At 42.7% G+C, this 20089-nt stretch overlaps 3 protein-coding genes across 5 annotated transcripts in view; 1 reads left to right on the top strand and 2 right to left on the bottom strand.

The window, feature by feature from the left end:
- The window catches only part of NOD1 (nucleotide binding oligomerization domain containing 1), a 58250-nt gene extending 54228 nt beyond the window's left edge, over nt 1-4022 (top strand). For all 3 annotated transcript variants that reach the window (XM_073333301.1, XM_073333299.1, XM_073333302.1), the window contains one exon: nt 533-4022. In XM_073333301.1, the coding sequence (XP_073189402.1) occupies nt 533-605 (73 nt within the window). In that variant the 3' untranslated portion in view covers nt 606-4022. The remainder of the gene's footprint in view (nt 1-532) is intronic.
- The window catches only part of RPL14 (ribosomal protein L14), a 247912-nt gene that overhangs the window by 178593 nt on the left and 49230 nt on the right, over nt 1-20089 (bottom strand). The window lies entirely within an intron of this gene.
- Nucleotides 18444-20089, bottom strand: part of ZNRF2 (zinc and ring finger 2) — an 81464-nt gene continuing 79818 nt past the window's right edge. The window contains 1 exon segment of the mRNA XM_073333307.1: nt 18444-19880. The gene's annotated coding sequence lies outside the window, so the exon portion shown is untranslated.

Genomic DNA, 20089 nt, shown 5'->3' with positions numbered 1-20089 from the left:
GATTCCCGCACATGGGGAACCTTAGTCAGCTGGATCCCTTTTTTCATACTGGCCTTAATATAATCAAACATACTATTCACCTCCTGGGCAGTTCAAAGCAGTATGGGATTGTCTTACTCTAAGTGCAAAGTCACCTTGACTAGCATAAAGCTAAAACCTCTACTGCTGGCTGCCTACATTTAGCCTTCTACCTCTACAATGAGGCTTGGGCTCTCAGGAGCACCAAGCACCCAACCAGCTCTGATTCACTTTAATGTGCTGGGCACACAACAGCTCCCACTTGAGTACCTAGAGCTAAACTAATTTTAGACACCAATTTTTGAAAAATCTTGCCCCACATGTCTGTAATCAGAACCCATTGGAGGTTTGTGCCCAGGTATGAATATTTGGTAAGCGAGTAGCACACAGAATCAAAGGAAACTGAGTGCCACTCCAAAAAGCTTGAAAAAGCAGAAGACATGAAATTATCAAAAAGTGCTAAATATAGCAGGCGCAAACTCTTCATTTTCCATTTCCTTTTCCCCCCCACCAGCTTAAATGGGAACCTGATCAACCAAGAAGAGGCCAAAGCCTTTGCAGATGAAGAACGGATTATTTGCTTTTGAGTGTGTTTTTTCCAGTTTGGACAAGCTCAGTATTGCAAGTATTGTTCCAGCACTTAGAGACTGCAGGGTTACCAAGGCATCCGTCTGTACTGGGGACGTCACTGCATGTAAGGGAGTCTGATTAACTGGCTTTTTCAGAACACTCTGCCCTTCCCCCTCCAGTAAGGTGCCTGTGTTGTTACTCCACACTTTTGCGGAGTGTGACAGTGCCTTAGAGGACTAAGTGTTTGTACAGTGCTTGGATGATTTAAAGTGCCCTGTCAGTGTAATCAAACCCCCCCCCCCAAGCAGGTCTATATACTTTGATACATCTATATCCATGTATTAGGTAAATAAGTCTCTTTATAGCTTATTTATATGTACAATTAAGGCTGCAAGATCTTGTGGAAGAGCCACAAGCTCACAGCAACATCCCCAGTGGACCGAGGAAAAGCTTGTGAGCATTTGGAGATCCTGAGTAGAACTGTAAACCATCCATGCAGGGCATTTTCTGTGCTCGTGCCTGGGGTCTAATTTTCCCATCAACTGTCAGTGGAGCTATGGGAGCTTAGCACTCCTGAAAAGCAGGATCTTAGACTTTAGGCTTTCGTTATTTTTAATATTCCTTCCTCCACATTGGAGCTAATTCACACAACTTCCCCCAGATACCCAGCAGCACTCCTGCCATTTTGTTAGAATGTTGTGTGGTCAGTATAGAGACAGCCCCCTGTAATCACAGTGTTCAGTTTTGGGGGATTCTGGAGATAAACCTGAAGAATTGGCCACTAGCCTCAGATATTAGACAAATTTAGACTGGACTTAATTCTCATTAAAAATGTATACCTTTTAGCAGCTATTGGGACCATTTACACAAGGGCATGGTGGATTCTCCATCACTGAAGATTTTTAAATCAAGGTTGGATGGTTTTCTGAAAGGAATTATATTAGGGGAAGTTTGAGGGCCTGTGTTGTACAGGAGGTCAGACTAGATCAGGGTTCTCAAACTGGGGGTTGTGACCCCTCACAGGGTTGTGAGGTTATTACATGGGGGGGGGAGGGTCATGAACCGTCAGCCTCAACCCCCAAACCCTGCTTTCCCCCCAGTATTTATAATAGTGTGAAATATAAAACAGGTGTTTTAATTTATATGGGGGTCACACTCAGAGGCTTGCTGTGCGAAAGGGGTCACCAGTAGGAAAGTTGAGAACCACTGCACTAGATGACCACAATGGTTCTGTCTGGCCTTGGAATCTGACACGCTGCTGCTAGCAACACACCAACAGCAAAGAGCAAGGAGAACAGAAGAACTAACTGAATTAAGCAGAAATCTCTTTCCCAGCAACAGGGAAGTGTTAAAAACTGTTTGCGAACGTAAGACTTGCATGCCAGTCCTACCTGAATTAACAGAACCATTGAAAGCATCAGTAGGAGATTGGAATGACAAGCCACAATCTTGAGCTCGAAGAGTTGAGAAGCAAAATGATTTTCAGTAGGAACTAGTGATTTTGGGAGCCCAATCTGAGCTGCCTTAAAGAAGCCTGATTCTCAGAGGGCAGGTGCGCAGTACTTTGAGAAAATCAGGCCTTTTTTAATACATCTCAAGCTTTGAAGCACCCAAAAGTATTAAACACTTTGCAAACGCTTGGTCAATGTTCCTTAATTTTCCTTTAGTTAAATAAATTTTCATTCACTAGATTAAAAAAACAAACACATACACCAATACACCTACCTGTATGTGTGCTTGATTCTCTATTTACTAACTTGCCCACCGACCCAGGTGGGAGGAAGGAAGGAAGGTATGGTATAAATTCTAGTAAAAACAATCTTAGATCTCCACAAAGTTAAAATAGTTAAAGGGTTTTCTTTCTATTTTAAATCCACCCCTACCTCTTTTTGGTAGCAGCACCCTCCTGTTTCCCACCCCCATTTATTCCTTTTTTCTCCAAAACACACTTTCAAACACTGTAAAGAAAAATATTAGTGTTTATTATTTTCAGTGGGCTTTTCTCACTGGCTGTTACGTCAATGATGTGGCTCTGCTCCCACTGCGGTGAGGTGATGACACTTCCATGTCTTCCTAGAAAAATCAGCTAACTGGAATGATTGATGCATCTGGGCCACTTGTTTACTGAAGCAAAGAGGTGCAGAGTCAGACATGCAGTATATTTTAAGCTGTAAAAACATCTGCCAACACAAAATATTTAAAACCGTGTTATAGGCTATTTTTAGAAAAAACCCACACTTTTCTCTTAGGCTATGTCCACACTACACTTTCATTGTTAAAACTTTTGTCGCTCAGGGGAAGTGAAAAAACACCTCCCTGAACGACAAAAGTTTTAGCAACAAAAAGTGCCCATGTGGACACCGCTTTGTTAGCAGAAGACTCTCCCGCTGACGAAGTTACCGCCCCTCATTTGAGGTGGTTTTATTTTGGCGTTAGGAGCGCGCTCTCCTGGCGACAAAGAGCAACTACAGTGGCACAGCTGTACCACTGTAAGGTGTGCAGTGTAGACATAGCCTACGTCATACTAAAGTCTTCCCAGTCCCTCGCAGATACAACCGCCACCAAAAAAAAGGGCATGATCCTGAGAGGTAGAGAGTCCCCTTTGTTCCTACTGTGCTCAGCACGTCCCGGGAGGTATTGATAGTAGAATTAAACCCTAGAGCATAAGAGGGAAAAATGCATTTTCATTATTCCAAGTCACTGATGTGAAAATACAAAAAGTCCATGAATTTAATATGCTCATTTGGGGCTTTTCCCTTCAGCTTCTTCTGCACTACGGTTTAGAAGAGGGTTTGGCACTGATCCTGGTGCAAACTCTGTTACGTGCATACCTGTTGCAAAGCATGGGTCCAATGCTGCATGCACTTACTGTGGGGCATAGCGTTCACTGAACTGCTCAGGGAAGCAAGCACTGCATTCGATAGGAACAGGCCTTGTGTTAAGAAACCATGTGCTGTAGACTGTGGGCCTATTAAACACTCCTGTCCAACCAACCCTTAGCATCAAAGGAGGATCCACGTACAGAGAGCTCAGAAGACTGCGCCTTGGCTGTAGTGGTGTTGTTACTGAAGCCGTAGCCGATTTCTGCTCCAAGTGGGGCCGTGACAGCGATTTATTGCCCACATTACTTCATAGCTTCAGCTTGGGGAAAACACGGCTGCCATGTGTGGAGAAGCTTGAATTTCCCACCACAGAGTTTTGGGCTTCACATTTTTCTTCATAAACTTAATGGGCTATTTGCAGTGAGCTCCCAAGCTATAGCTTGACCACCTACAAAGGGGACCTTGTTACCAGAATTCAGGTCTCCGAGAAAGCCCTTAGATTGTAATTAAATACATATTTTTAAACTTGGAATTAATAATTTACTTAAAGTCCTTTTTACAGAACCATGTATTTTTTCACCCCTTGTTAATAAACAGCTTTCTAAGAGCTTCTCTAGCCTGCTCCTGTGATTCACTGGGGTTTATTTCAGTCCTGTCAGGCAGACACTGGGTAGATTCAGCCCTGGATGTGACAGCATAGCTCAGACTACAGAATGCCATTAATGAAAATTCTTCATCTGGTGGGAAGAGCAGTTACAACTGCTCAGTGAGTGCACAGTCAGCTCTCCTGGAGGGGTCCTACAGCTGGCCAATCTGGGGGCAATACTAGCCAGGCAGGGGGCATGGGCAGAGCAGCTCAGACTGCACTGTTAGGAGTCCTGGTCATGAGATGACCCTAGCAATCGCTCTGTGCTCCCCTTCATTCCCTAGGTGAACTCCCCTCTGGCTCAGGAAAGTGTCATTTGTACTTGGCTGGCACAGGCCTAGTAGGTTTGTTAGACACACACATGTCCCAGCTTTGTACAAAGACTAACGCACTGGCCTTTGGAACAACCCAGTTCAACTCAGTCACACACTTCTGCACTTTCACTCCTAAGCTTGTGTTCGGAGCCAACGTTTAAAAGATGTTTTAATGCCATGAACAAGCTGACATAAGTATCAACCAGAAACTGTTTTTAAAGAAGCATTTAACAGTTGTTTCTTAATATACAGTCAGGACGTGTGAACAGCAGCACTGATCAGGCCTTATAGTGTCCGGTAAACACTCTCCTTCATGTTGATAGTTGCTACTAGAAGGACAATGCAAGGGGTAAGAAGCCCCCAGGAGTCTCCTGTTGCTCTAAAAGCCAGTATATATTATGCCCAGAGCATTGCCCCTGTGCTCCAGGACACACCACTTCTCTAGCATGAGTGAAACTGATGTGGATCTTTAACAGTTTGATTCTGTTCCTAGTAATGCCCCTATAAAGTTATTGTATGCATCCTTCTGCCATTTTACACAGGAGCAGCACAGAATCATTGCCAGAACTAAACCCATGAATTTTACAGAATGCTAAAAGCAGGAGAGCCCATTTCTGTCCCATGTAAGTTTCTTTTTATCACCTTGGCTACCTGAGCTAGACTCCGACACTCTTAGCAGCCCCTGCCTGTCATAAAACCTTGTGCCATAGACAACAGCCAAGGACTTATAACTGAGCACACCCAGGCCAAAGGCACTGAGGCTGCAGAAGCCTGGAAAGGGGATAGTAACAAACGGGAAGTAACTGCAGGAAGTAACAACAAAACATACATTCAAGTCACTCTTGACTTGAAGCCTTTAAATCATGATTTGAGGACTTCAGTAACTCAGCCAGAGGTTAGGGGTCTAGTACAGGAGTGGGTGGGTGAGGTTCTGTGGCCTACAATGTTCAAGAGGTCAGATTAGATGATCATGATGGTCCTTTCTGGCCTTAAATCTGAAGAATCTCAGTCCAGTGCCTAGTGGCCAAGTATTTGATCACAAAGCCCCACAGTTTACAGTCTCAGCTGAGATCAAGAACTGAATAGGGCATAGCAACCAAACCCTCCTCTCTGTCCTATGGAGGGTCCCTGCAGAGCAGAGTTGTGCATATTAGCCAGGCAGTAGGGGCTGCTTACCCTGCTGCCACCTGTGCTGTACCTCATTGGTGGCTAAATGAAGGACCTCAGTCACCATGACTAGCTGCAGCATCATTCACCCACCCCAGATGTTAGTGGCCTGAGACAGGATGAGTACCCGCAAAGTTAAAGGAAGGCAGTGGAGGCTGTGGCTGCTCAGTACCTTTTGGATCAGGACACAAAAGGTTTATACTGATCACAGCAAGCGGGGGGTGGAGGGAAAGGCTACATTCAACATTTTCCTTAAGAACTCAGTGCGGAGTTCTGGAAGCCCCCTTAGCACTAATGGACAGTTACACAAGTTCATCACCTGAAAAACAAAGCTGAGGTATCTTTGCATGGTCAATTCCAACTCAGCAACTTCCCTTTTGGGGAACTGAAGGGAATTAATTCAAGTGTCACTACAGAGAAGGGCCAGGAGCCACTTCTGTTATCTGCTAGCAGAGCATCCAAATGTGGTGCCAAACGATGGTCATCTGGTATTGGCTAAGAACCTGGGCTAGTGCCAGATGGGTCTACACAAGCTTCCCAACAGACTGCGTCCAGTCAGTAACAATAGGCTGGGTAGGTGTAGTTCAGCACGTTAGGGTGGGAAAGACGGAAAGAGAAGTTGACTGACTCAGAAGAGGGAACTTCAGAGTTACTCACAGAGAAGCAGCTTTATTGCTCTAATTCATTAGTCCCCAGGGTCTGTTAGCTCTTCTTTTCTGACTTGTTTCTTCCACCTTCCTGTCCACAGCCTCTCAGGGCATGCATGACCATGCTTCTGCTCTCACTGCAGCATCGCCAGCACCTCTAGAGCCTGCACACTGTGGGGTGCTGCTGCTTTCTGAATGATCCCTACATAGAGTTAGAGAGAGAGAGAGAGTCAGCAAGGTCAGCTTACATGTAGCCTGCTCTTAAAGTATTCACACGCAAATAGCAGGGTACCAGCTCTCACGGCATCTCCAATGCTTATTCAGCCCATGACTTTTCTGCAGAGGCTGCCAATTATTCTCACTTCATCAGATGCATACGGTGGAAAATACAGATGTTTTTATACACACAAACCATGAAAAAATGGGTATTTATCACTACAAAAGGTTTTCTCTCCACCCACCCCACTCTCCTGCTCTTCTTGTTAAACCCTGGATTTGTGCTGGAAATGGCCCACCTTGACTATCACACACATTGTAAGGAGAGTGATCACTTTAGATAAGCTATTACCAGCAGGAGAGTGGGATGGAGGGAGAGAAAACCTTTTGTAGTGATAAACACCCATTTTTTCATGGTTTGTGTGTATAAAAACATTTTCTGTATTTTCCACAGTATGCATCTGATGAAGTGAGCTGTAGCTCACGAAAGCATATGCTCAAATAAATTGGTTAGTCTCTAAGGTGCCAAAAGTACTCCTTTTCTTTTCACACATGGAAGAAAGCCAGACAAATGCAGTAATAGGAGACCCTCTGCAAACAGCACTGGATGGGTGCATGGGTTTCAATCAGTCACCTCTCACTTCCTGGGAATTTGCTCCTCTTTTAGTCTGACAGAGTTTGCTCTGCTCCTGGGGATGCTGCAAGGTCTAGTTATACAGGCCTTTTTCTGAGCAGATGGGTTTGGTTTCTGTCTTAGGCAGTTATACTGCTGACCATCACTGCAGTATCTGAGCGCCTTCCACAGAAAATTAATTGCAATAGTGAAGTCGCTAATGCTCTTCATGGAGGCTCTGGCATGTCTCCTTTCTAGAGTCAAAACTCCGCTTGGCGTAGGGGCTGTGGTTTTGATTATTTTTAAAATATTTTAATTCATCTCCTTTTTGGTAGGGTTTAGGTGTTGGGGAGGGGGGAGGAGTGGCACTGTTGAGAGTTTTCCTTTGATAACTTCAGGCACCATAGGCTGTAATTTTCAGATGTTTCTCTTTCGTGTTGTGTGCCCGTATTCACTGAAACAGGCACTGTCTCTACATTACAAAAATAAATGCTAGATGTACTGGTCAGGATTACAAACAGAAGATCAAGATACAGATCAAAACAGAGGGGAAAATTCTGGGGGTGGTTCCTTCTTTCCACCTTTTTCAACCAGTGTTGTCACCTCCGCTTGCTGTTCTTTGCCTTAACCTAGATTTTAAGATCTTCAGGGCTTGGGCTTTATCTTCCTATTCATTCTTTAAGATTTCTTTGTTATTGTGCCAGATACAGGGGGTTAGAGTTGCTTTCCTCCCTTATATAGTTACCAATATCAGAAAATGTATTCTAAGGACAGTTTTCCACATAGGCTCGGGTCCTGAGAACTGGCCCCTCATGGGGCTTCCCCATGTGGCTACTTTCTGCTCCTAGCCTGCCCCTTCCACTGACCTCTGTATACAGGTTTCTCCCCCAGCAGTAGCTCAGAGGTTCCCTCCCCTGGTCTCCGTCTGCCAGTCAGCTCTCAGAAACAGCTCCAGCACTCCCTTGCTGGGAAGAGCTAAGACAATGGTTTTCAATGTGTGGTCCATGGACCCCCTGAGGTATGCATACTAAGATTTCCAGAGGGGGCCACTTCTCCATTTGAAATTTTTTAGGGGCCTGCAAATGAAAAAAGGTTGAAAACCCCTGAGCTAAGAAGCTGCTGCAGTGGGGAGGGGCTGTTTGCTCGGAGGAGCAACAGCTCCAGGGCAGGGAAAGGGGCTGAGCACAGCAGCTCAGTTTAGATAAGATGCTTCCTGCTGCCACATTGTCCCAGGACATTGGCTAGGATATCTGGGATACCAGTCCCTGGTCCTTTCACGGCTATGGTCTCTATTCCCCAGCTATGTCAGTTATCTTTCGAATACAGAACAAAAATTCAAGTTGAGCCTGCTGACATGGGATACGGGGACACTGTCAGATCACTAGAGGGCAGTAGGCATGCGCTGCTTAGGGCAGTAGGCGTGCGCTACTTAGTCCATTATAAACACAACCCTGGGTAATATGGCTGAGACCATCTCTGCTTAAATAAAGCCCAAGAGTGCGCCCCATCTCTCTTTGACATGCTGTGTTTTCTCTCTGCCAGGGTGAGTCAGAGCAAGTCCTTGGTTTTCAAACACAGGTGTGGGTTTGCTGGCTGCCAACCTAAGTGGGGGGAAGTCAGAGGTGGAGCAATTTAGCATAGGCTCTCCTGGGAGGCTGGTTAGGTTTCTCTCTGCCTCGTTCTTTGTGAAAATGTGACATCTGAACAGGAACAACACTGACAATGCTCAGGGAAGTGATTTGTGAATTTTGGACACATTCAAACGGACAGATCTGTAACGGGGGAAGGAAAGCTACACAGAAGCCTGACACCAAACATCACTTAAATAATGGGCCAAAGCCTGAGGCACTGAGTGCCTGCCATTCCCACTGAAATCAGTGGCAGCAAGAGACTGAATCCAGTCAAATCTCATTTATCTTGCTGCCTTTAGAGGGTTTTATACAATTACTTATTTATGGCAAGCCCGCTCTGCTAACAGCCCCTCCCCCGCACCCGATCTCATCCCACTCCAAAAATGGAGGCTTTATTACGTGACAGCTGGAGAACTCTATTTCGAGAAGGAAGGGATGGTGTTTGACAGGCTTCTTGCTATTTCACATTTGGCTAGTAGTGAGATAGTGTATGTGAATGGAATGGAAAAGCCTCAGCGAGCAACATCACAAATCATTTTGCTACAGACTCGCCCAGCTCTGGAGCAAGATAAATGCCCATACCAATAGCGACACTTTACAAGATTGCATGAAGCCAGATGCATAGCTGCTGTAATTCTGCTTTGACAGTAAATGTCAAGCATGTCCTATGACTTTGTTGAGTTCTCCTGACTTTCCCTCATCCCTCTTGTGAGGAGCAGAGCAGATGTCAGAGCAACAGCAGCAGGGTCAGTGTGTGCCTCTTGAAACACCATCATATTAAGGAAATCCAATAAGCACAGCCTGAAAATGAAACATATTTCTCCAGGGCTGTCACAAGGCTTATCTGGAGATGCAGATTTCATCTGGAACAGCCAAGAGAATAGGCCTTCAAAAGCAGTGAGATACTTGGTCCATTTGACTAGAGCTTCCTAAATCCTAGAGGCAACTCTATGGGTAGCAATGATTTCTGCCGTGCTTATAGTGGAATGGGGAGCATCCACAGAGAAATTTGTGCCCGTCTCTTGCTTGGTTTAATTATTTAAGGGACAAGGGGACAGTCCCAATGTCCGTCATTGGGAGGCATAGCTCAGTGGTTTGAGTATTGGCCTGCTAAACCCAGGGTTGTGAGTTCAATCCTTGAGGGGGCCATTTGGGATCTGGGGCAAAAATTGGGGATTGGTCCTGCTTTGAGCTGGGGGTTGGACTAGATGACCTCCTGAGGTCCCTTCCAACCCTGATATTCTATGATCTATGATCCTCACAATAACCTGGGAGCAAGGGGAGTGCTATGACCACCATTTTACAGATGGAAAGCAGAGACCAGAGAGGCTCAGTGATTTGTCCAAGGTTACAGAAAAAGGGAACTGAGACACAGATACACAGAACAGGGTCTCCCGAGTCAGAGCCTTCCACTAGATAATCCTTCCTCTTCCTTCTCTGGGCCTGCCTGGTCACCACTGAACTCCTTTAAAGAGAAAAGGAGTACTAGTGGCACCTTAGAGACTAACCAAGTTATTTGAGCATAAGCTTTCGTGAGCTACAGCTCACTTCATCGGATGCATTCAGTGGAAAATACAGTGAGGAGATTTATATACACACAGAACATGAAAAAATGGGCGTTATCATACACACTGTAAGGAGAGTGATCACTTAAGATGAGCTTTTACCAGCAGGAGAGCGGGGGGGGGGGGGGGGGAAGAGGTGGTGTACTCCTATTCTTTTTGCGAATACAGACTAACACGGCTGCTATTCTGAAACCTGTCCTTTAAAGAGCCTTTTCCAGCTCTCTTCTGGTCCTTTAAATCTAGGAGAGGAATGCAGTTGCCTCCCTAAGGTGGCCATTTGACATGGACTGCTGCAGGCTACTCCTTCCCTTCCAGCTGGTAAGTAATTTTAGCTCTTATTAGGTTCTCCCTCTCTCATCCATAACACACATGTATGGCAAACACATAGGCCAAAACGTAGCTCAAGCCTCACATCAAGGCAGACAAGTTTTACCGCACCTGAACTTTGGGACCAGCTGTAGACCATGCAGCACTAACATTTCATGCCAATAGCCCCACAAAAAAGCCCCTTCATGCACTGTAATCCCTCGAGCACCTGATTAACATTCTGGTACAGGCATCTACGGTAGATTAAGTGCCAAGCCCAATGAAGCACAGCTCTACTAATTGAAGGCAGAGCTGATGTGTTCTAGTGATCCGTAGTCAGGCAGAGTATGAAACCAACAGATGCCACCAATTTAAATGCAACACATGAACTTCCTGTACCTGTTGGACTGGAATAATTTCCAGCAGAATTCCTGTTGCTAAGCAGACATGGTTATCCTGACTAATTATCAACTGCTTCCACAATAAAGCCCTCTTTTCATGTGTCCAGAATGGAGGGGGCGGGGTGGGGAGAGAAGAGCACAAGCACTAAGGACAACGAGGGAACTAAGGCTTAGCAAAAGCCAATCAGGAAAAAAATCACAGTAGCAGAAAATTTGGGCACATTTCATTGTAATTATAGCCAACTCTCTGTTGGTGAAGACATGAGTGTGAATAATTCATGCATTAAACTCTATGGACTCCCCCAGAAATAATCTTAGCGGTCATAAACGGTCATATTTCACTGACTGGCTGGGCTTCTATTTCTTTACATTGGTTGCCCCAGGTGGTCTCCACAGAAAGGGGGGAAAGGACACTCACCATGGCATGAGTCCTTTTTCCACTGCATGCATCCAATGAAGTGGGTTTTAGCCCACAAAAGCTTATGCTCAAATAAATTTGTTAGTCTTTAAGGTGCCACAAGTACTCCTCGTGCTTTTTGCTGTTACAGACTAACACAGCCACCACTCTGAAACCTGTCATAGTATGGTGGTGGATGGCTTTTGAGAAACTTGGGCTAAAGCCCAGAAAGAACCTGAGAGTTTTATAGGTCAGTTTTTCTTAATAGCAAAGAGCTTTATATAGCCCCATGCTGCCATTTTTAACCATTTTCCAGTTTCAGTGAACTTGTTTGCAAGTAGCTGGCAAATTAACTCTGATTTGAGTATATAATAGGAGAAACCTGGACACTGTATATATTGTGCAAACCTCAGCCTGGGGCTATTATTATTATTATAATAGTGCCTAGAGGCCCACACTGGAATTGGAGCCTTGTGCTTCAAGGCACAGGCACAAACACAAACACAGCAAGAGACAGTTCCTGCCTTGAAGAGTTTACAAGCTAAAAAGGAAAGATGGGAACAGGGAGCAAAGGGGAAACTGAGGCACAGAGAGGCAAAGTGACTTGCTCAAGGTCATGCAAGGGGTCAGTGGCAGAACCCGGAATAGAACCCAGGTCCCTGGGCTTCCAGTCCAGTACTCCACACATCAGACCACACTACCTCCCTGGCCAGGAGACAACGTAGGCCAGGAGTAGGAGGAGGGAAGGAACAAATTCTGCTCTCACTCAAACTGGTCTAAGTTTGGAATAACTATTGGCTCCCATGGAGCTACTCAGGAGTCCCACCTGTACCACAACAAAGCACCACCCGGAACAAAGCCACAAAACTGGCATTTGCCAGAAAGTGTTACTGCCCCTAGACAAATTGGTTTCCTCACCCAAACCTTTTAGAACCTCTCTTGGCCATGCTGAAGGGAATTAAACAACAAGGCAACAGAGGGCTTGAGAAACTCTTTCCAGAAAGGGGCTTTTAACTGCAGCTGCCCACTCTTTAGGCTCACTTTTCTCCAATTTGGGAAACTGTATGCTGCAGTTACTGTGGATGTTTTGTTCCAAGTTTCTTCCATACACTGCAATGAGTTGACAGATTCAAAAGAGAAATCTTTCCAGCAGCAGTGTCATCATGGAAGGCCCCGAACTCAGTAGATCCCATGTTCTTTCACCGCATGAATGGTACAATCAATTCTGTATCCTTGAGCACCACAACAGCTGTTTGCAACAGCCTGGGTGCTGGTTTGGGAGTGGATCAGGATATAGGCTGTAGAGAAATGTCTACATAGAAATGGCCAAAACTGATCACCAGGAGAACAGCATGGGAGTCTCATGTCCTGCTGGCAGTTTGGGAGTGAATGGGGGAAAAAAAGGATTTTGTTCCCTCCTCAAACCTGCTATAGTTCCCCTGCAAAAGGCCCCTTTATTATGATTTTGCATGGAGTATGAGGAGTTGGCCATAAGCCACTGTCTATGCTAGTGAAATTTGGTGTGCCAATCACTTTTTGATCTCCCTAGCATGCTCGTATCACCCCACCACATGACCATGCACCTAAATGTTCCCAATGGTGCACATGCAACAGCGCCTCCATCCGTATAGCCAGCATGTGGTCAACGTTACTGCAGACGGGAAGTGCTGGTATGATAGCCCTAATGGCATTGTTAGTCTTTCCATCACTACCTCACAGAGCACAGCCCAGATAAGTCGCCTGCTCTTTTATCTGCCCTCTTCTAACAAGGGATTAAATTTGCAGAAGCCACTTACCTGTACAAATTGCTCTACCCTCACCAGAGAACTCATTTGTATGCTGTTTTGCCAGCATCTGCTTCTTCTGCAGCACTGTCTGGAGATCAGCTTCTTTAGCAGCAAACGTGTCTCCAGGGAAGCTTTCCCATTAGCATTCTGCCTGCTGGTCAGAGGTAGATGTGGAGCACTGACGATCATCTGGGGGAATAAGGAAACCACTCACAACTGAACTGTGGATATATCAATGAAGCATTAAATGTTAAGGGAAACAGATGAGTTGTAGCACAAAAGTTTGCATTAAATGACCATGTACTAACACATCATGCTTCACCCTCTGGTCTAGCTGAGACAAGAGATACATAAAGGAGGCTTTCGCCACTTTTACCACCCCCATCCTCCTCTCACCTCCATTATTCTGAGGCTGGACAGTGGGTCTTAGGGCTTCTCCAATTTGTACTAATCCCAAAGAGCAGTTACGCCATCCAGGGATTACCAGAGAATACAACACTCCAGTCATGTTCTTCCTCCAGCCCCACACACGACACTAGAAGCGGCATAGCGTCAGCTACCTCAGTTCTATGCGGCCAGGGGAACCTTCAGCTGGCAAGTTATGCTGGCTTTACATCCTCTTTGTAGTGCAGGATCCAAAGGGGCCATATCAGGAGCCAGAAGCTTGCACGATACGTCTGAATTCCTACCCGTAAGGCTATAGCCGCCTCAACGATGACTGCTTCTCCTGTATTTATGGGGGTTCCATAGTATTTAATAGAACATGGAGACAACAACTCTGCCCCATCTACAGCATTATTCTATCAATATTAAAGTCACCTGGAATCGTGACAGAAACTGTGGCTTCAAAAGATTTATTACATATATTTGTACATATTTTACATAAATGGAATGTTAAACATTTAACCTAAATCAATAAAAAAATATTTAATTCATGATTACATATTGACAGACCATCAAAAAATGTACCTCAACACAAGTCATCTTCCAATCATACTGCTCAATTACAAAATTTACAAACATGTTTTACATTGCAAATTACATTCTTACTTATGCTCAGGGTAATGAAGGAAGACTCCTTGTCCATTACCATTACAAATAATTGTAGCATTCATAAACTATTACAGAGTTCCATCTAGCACTTTGTGGACACTTAATTTTGTGGGAACAGGTATGTGAACCGGTGGCTACACTTCATCTTCTACCATCAGATTGCTACTTAATGGTAAGAAGAGAGTATGAGAGTTTCTCAGGCAAGTGGAAAGGTTCCAGGCTGAATCACCACTTGTTAAAATAGGTTGAAGTTTTTGAATTAAGACATTCATTAAAACATCCCATCAATAACTGAGCTGCCCCCAGCTCCTCAAGTGCAACAGTTTGGCAAAGTCAGCGAGATGAGTGTTATCTGCTATACAACGATCAACACTTCAGCTTTATTTTGACATGTATTTTAACAGAACCCCTTATATACACGGCCATACACCTGGATGTTCCCATTAATTATCATAACCCTTGGGAGCTTGTGACCACCTATATTTACCATTCAAATACTTTCCCATATAACAAAATAAGGGTTTAAAAAAAAAGAAAAAAGGAGAGCTTCTGAGGAAACAAGAACTATTTACTGGCGGGCGGACAGATTTACTGACATTTGAAACTCTGCCAGAGTCTACTCAATCTTATCATTGAAAACCTTTGTCAAAGCAGACCCCAGGGCAAAAGTCTCATACAAACATGTTAATTAGGAGCTGACACAAGGAGATGAGCAAGTAGCAAACAGATAGGCAGTAGGCACGGTAGCTACTGTACATTGGCAACTCTTTAGGGAAAGGATCATCGATGCCAGAGCCAGCAAAGGCATACAAGCCAATCAAGTCCAATCTCCTGAAAATGCAAATATGCTATAGTTATTTATCGGAGAAAATCTTCCATTAATTAGTAATGCCTCTCATTAAGTCAGTTTACAATTTATTCAGTCGGTGACTCCAACATACCCTTTAGGAAAGTAAGTTAGCCTGTAGTCTTTAGAACACTATACAGTGGCCTGAGAAATTTCTGGAACAAGGATTTCAAAACCTCAGTTTCAATTTCAGAAGCACAACCAAAAACCAGACAAATGTACACCTAAAGCACAGTCAGGGTCCTCCATTCCAACAGGGAAAACATCTTGAATGTCTGTCATGACAAAGTTAATTTTAGAAGTGAGCAATGCACTTCTCTATTCAACATGTGCAATAGAGCACAGTGCCAGTTCTTAAAGAATTCCTCAGTTCTTGAGAAATTTCATACCTCATAAAGAAAGCGTGGCCACTGTTTTGTTCAGAATCTCCTAACTCAGGCCATTTCAGATGGCAAAAACTTAACTGATGCAAGCTGCACCCACTGACAAAAGCACTTTAGAAGTGGTTGAAACAAGAGTTCTGACAACCGTTCCTCTTCCAATGAGATGATGTAATATATTTCTAACTGACATCAATGGGAGCTTTGTCCAAAGAAGAGGGGTAGAATAAATTCCTAAAAATCATATAGCATGTTGGGGTAGGAGGAGGAAGAAAAGAAGAAAGTTTTGAAGCTTATGCATAAAGTTTGAGGGACCGAAGCATGAACAGCAAAATTTTGCCCTGGTCAAATCAGAGCTGAGATTACCCATTGGCATGGATAAATTGGGAATCTTCATGTTAGCATTTCTGTATTTGGTCAGAAACCTCCCTCTCTACCACAGAATTAGCAAATACGAACAGCTACACTGAATCTAAGTGGAATCATTCTATTCCATGTGATAAAGCAGCTCAGATTCACAGAGACTTGGAAAGGAACTAAAAGCAACTGCATTTTAAAAAATATTGTTTGTCCCTGTTTCCTTAGAGATATCAAGGATATTATGTTTTAACTTTTTCCTCTGGAAGATTGAAGAGGGAACGTCTTAAGCCCTCAAATAAAAGAGTAGTCATGCTCAATCTTCCAGCAAGAAAGCTTTTCTCCCAAGTTTTTGTCAGGAGGAGTTAGATATTATAACCAAAATGAAGTTTCAAAAGTTTGGACGCAGAATTCTTTTTCCCCACAATTGCTTAGGTTTTAGTCTTTTGTGAGGTCATAATCTTACTAGCTCTCAAGTCCTATAGCAAAAATGGAACTCAATCCAAGATACCAGTAATCTTTCAGGGGAGTTTGTTTTTTTAAATCATAAAGCCCCCTTTACATCATAAAGAAGCAAAAAAGATCACAAAGAATTCACTCTCACCATTGTGGGTTACCTTCAAATGCCCCATTTAGAAATACTGCAGTACACTTCCCCTTGCACACTAGAATTGGGAGACGCTCTAATTTATAATCTATTTAAACTCATTTTTCCCCAAAATAAAATACTGCAAATCTGAAGTAGGCTCACCATCTTTCCTTTTACATTCCACTCAAATCAATGTCTAGAGTACATGCACAGGGAAAACTAGCTCACTTTTTAAAACGTAAGTGATAACAGATGCATTAAAGATACAAAAGACAGGATAATCACAGTCCTGTAACTGTTAGCAGCATGGCTCTCTGATACCATATGGGATGATCATATAAAACCCAAATCATAACCACTCCCTATCACCTTTAAACAAAGCTTTTACTTGAGACATTTGTTATATAATGAGGTTTTGAAAAACTTCACATTTCATGTCTTTTCTTCTCTTTCCGGTAAGCAGTATGTATATGGCAAACCTGAGTATGGGAATTAGTTCACTCTTACATACTTGGGCAAGATATAGGTCAGATGAAAGAAAAACTGAAGCAATATAAATTGGTAATCTATATATTTACAAGCAGAAAATGTGGCACACCTAAATTTTATCATAACCTATTGGCTTCTAATGTGTGGGAAGTGTGGTCTTCCTCTACTCAAAGAGTGAACACTTTTTCCCCTATTGAAGCACAGTGGTCCAAGACCTTGGAGAGGGGATATTTTTAAAATGAGGGTAGGTTTAATTATGTAGTTATGTGTACACAAATTTTTTTCATAATATTGACAAAACAGTTTGAGATGAAAGCTTACATATATGAACTTCCACAAGGAGTTCTGAATACAAGCTTTTGTTTAATCTTTCCATATTGTTCCAAGCTTTGTCCATATTAAGGATCTAACCCTTCTTTCCTTGGCTCAGCCAAAACTTCCATTGACTTCAGAAGGTGTTTTGGATGAACCAGGAATATAGGATTAGGCCCCAGGACTGAAGCCATCCTAACAACCTCAAACAGACCAAAAAAATCCACTCTCTCCAATGGCCGGGGGGCAAACCTGCAAGCAACCACCATATATAAAAGTGACAGCTGCTGGCATGTTTCAACTACAGCATGGACGTTGGCCTTAAACTTCTGACAGTGATATAAATGCTGGGAAGTTTGTCCTTTCAACCGTTTACTTATTCATTTAAATCTAAAAGATTCAGGTTTTGAAAAAGCAGCAGATGAATTGAAAGAGTGAACTACTGAAATCACGCGTAAATGGTAAACAGATTCATGTTTAAATACTGATCGACTTAATCCCTAAACCAAAGACTACCTACAACCTTGAAGCACAGGACACCAAAACACGCCAAACTTTCATTGTAAATTACAGAGGAATTTCTGCTCCAGCAGTTGAGCCCATAGTTCGTTGTGGATGGAGGATGATGAGCACTAAAGTGTATTGTGCACTGACATTGTATGGCACGAAGCCAAAAACAAATGTTAAGTCAATATAAACGCAAAAAAACTTACTTTCAGAAGATGTGATTCAAAATACCAGGAAAGTAAGCCTCTAGGTAACAAGGTCCCTAGTAAAATATTACAGCTGCTGTAACTTTTTCTCCTTAATACAAGGAAGCAAAACAATTCCCTGCAACAACAGAACCTATACTGGAAACTACTGTCATACATTTGTCAGGAGAGCTTGTTTGATGTGACTTCACAGTTTAAAACACGCCAGAGTCTGATCCTGCTCCCACTGAAGTCAAAGAGAGTATGATTGGGACCTATAACTATAGATTCAATTGAGAATGATTATGCAAGGAAAAAAGGCCCATGGAACTGTACTGTACTGTCAGTTGTCAGCATTAACCAGTTTTGATTGCGTCAGATTTGCAGCATAGCAAAAGGCATTTCACAGCATAAAGTTTAAGGGAAAAGGTTTTCTAGACTAAAGACATTTGACAAGCAAAATGGGGGATTCTTATAGTGTGCAGTGCACTAATTCTTCTGGGTTGCAGCAGTTGCTCCTTTACTTGCCCTTTTTAATATGAAACAGCAGCAACAGAGGAGAAAAATATAGACTTAAGAATACAATGCAAGCCAAACTGAACACACAAAACAATACTTAGACACTTAAGAAAAAGGTGTTGTGTAATTTATTTTTGCTGTTGAAACTTAACTAAAAATTGCAGTCACTAATAACTATTCATAATCTGTCCCTATAATGTGAAAATTCAGAAGCTGCTACATATCTGTCCTTGAAATAAAGTAATGTTTTCCTTCTCAGTCATGATATCTGTTCCATTTTGTTTTGTTTTTTAATTATGATGTTTTATAGGAACTAATATTTATCCACATTTTGTTTGCTGTTTCCCCCTATGGATATCCCATGTTTGATAAGCCCTGGTAAGACAAATATAGCAATATAGTAATAAATTAAACAAATGCAGGTGCATGTTAAAAATACTGCCAATGCTAATGTCCACATAAACAGATAAGTGATGTTAGGTGCAAATTACTATGGCTCTGCTATCAAGAAAATTTCAATTAAAAAAATTACGTATAAAAGTGTTTCAAAAGTTAATGCAAATCCCTCCCCCATGTAATATCATTACTCTAATGCCTAGGAAACTTCACCGTGCCCATTTTCGCAGTTATTCCCCTAAACCTAAAGAGGCAGCCTGGAGATGAAAGTAGTACAATAAAATAATTACCTGAAACATTTAAAAAAAATACCCGTTAAACAAATTACCTTAACTGGCAGCACTTAAAATTGGTAAATTCTCCCATTAAAAAAAATTGCATAGCTGCAAGATTATGCTTTGCTGCATTTTTTAACCACAAGCTGTAAAACAGAGAAATTTTAGTACACTTAAATAGCAATACAGCATACAGATTTCAACAATTCTATAGCTCAATCAATATAAATTAGTCACCTGCCTTGGTTTTACTCTTTGGACAGCATTCTGACAAAGGTTTAGTTAAAAAAAAACTTTGAAATACAGTTTTCCTACGTGGAAGTAGTTTTCATTTCCTGTTCTTGAAGGTGAAGAATGTACCGAGGACTGGGTGTGAATTCAGTGAATAAGGTCACACTGCTAGACTGCTTGCCATTTACTCTTCTTCAGCCTAAGAGAAGATTAAAACACTTCCACTCAAAAATATGGTGATCCTCATGAAAACGTTTCAGATAATGTTGATTTAGAATGCATCAGTTTCCATTTGGGTAAGAAGAGAGACAACCATAATCTGCTTCGGCAGAGAACTTAAAAGTTAGACTGAAATTAGTCACTTTGGCCTTTCAAGTACAAATCATCAATAATATCTGTGGCGAGAAGATTGTTACAGGATGTGCAGCATTTTCAAAATCCTGCGTGTCCTTTATATGCGTGTTTGGTATGCTGACTCTACTGGCAAGCAATTGGACTCTGCAGTTTTTGTTCCACACGATTGTCTATGGTTGCCTTTTTCAGATACACAAGAACACAAGTCGGAAGCCAAGTATGTTCTCAAATTTGTGTTCAAAGACAGAATCTCAAATCCTCTGCATTTTCTGATCCATGTAAGAATCTGTGAGAAAACCAATAAAAATAACAAACATTACTTTCCCAGCTAGTTCAGTAAATTTTACACAGTAAGGCATTACTTGCTAAAACAAAGAAATCCAAGGAAAAATCTACTTTTCCCTACTTCATATTTTCTAGTGTATACTCCTATCTTCTACAATCTAAACACATTTGATTTAGCATCCTGAAACATCCTTAAGTATTTTCAAAGAT

Source organism: Lepidochelys kempii, chromosome 2 (genome assembly GCF_965140265.1).
Source record: "Lepidochelys kempii isolate rLepKem1 chromosome 2, rLepKem1.hap2, whole genome shotgun sequence".
Classification (NCBI taxonomy): domain Eukaryota; kingdom Metazoa; phylum Chordata; order Testudines; family Cheloniidae; genus Lepidochelys; species Lepidochelys kempii.
Note: the sequence above shows the minus strand (reverse complement) of the source record. Positions and strands in the feature narration are given on the sequence as shown.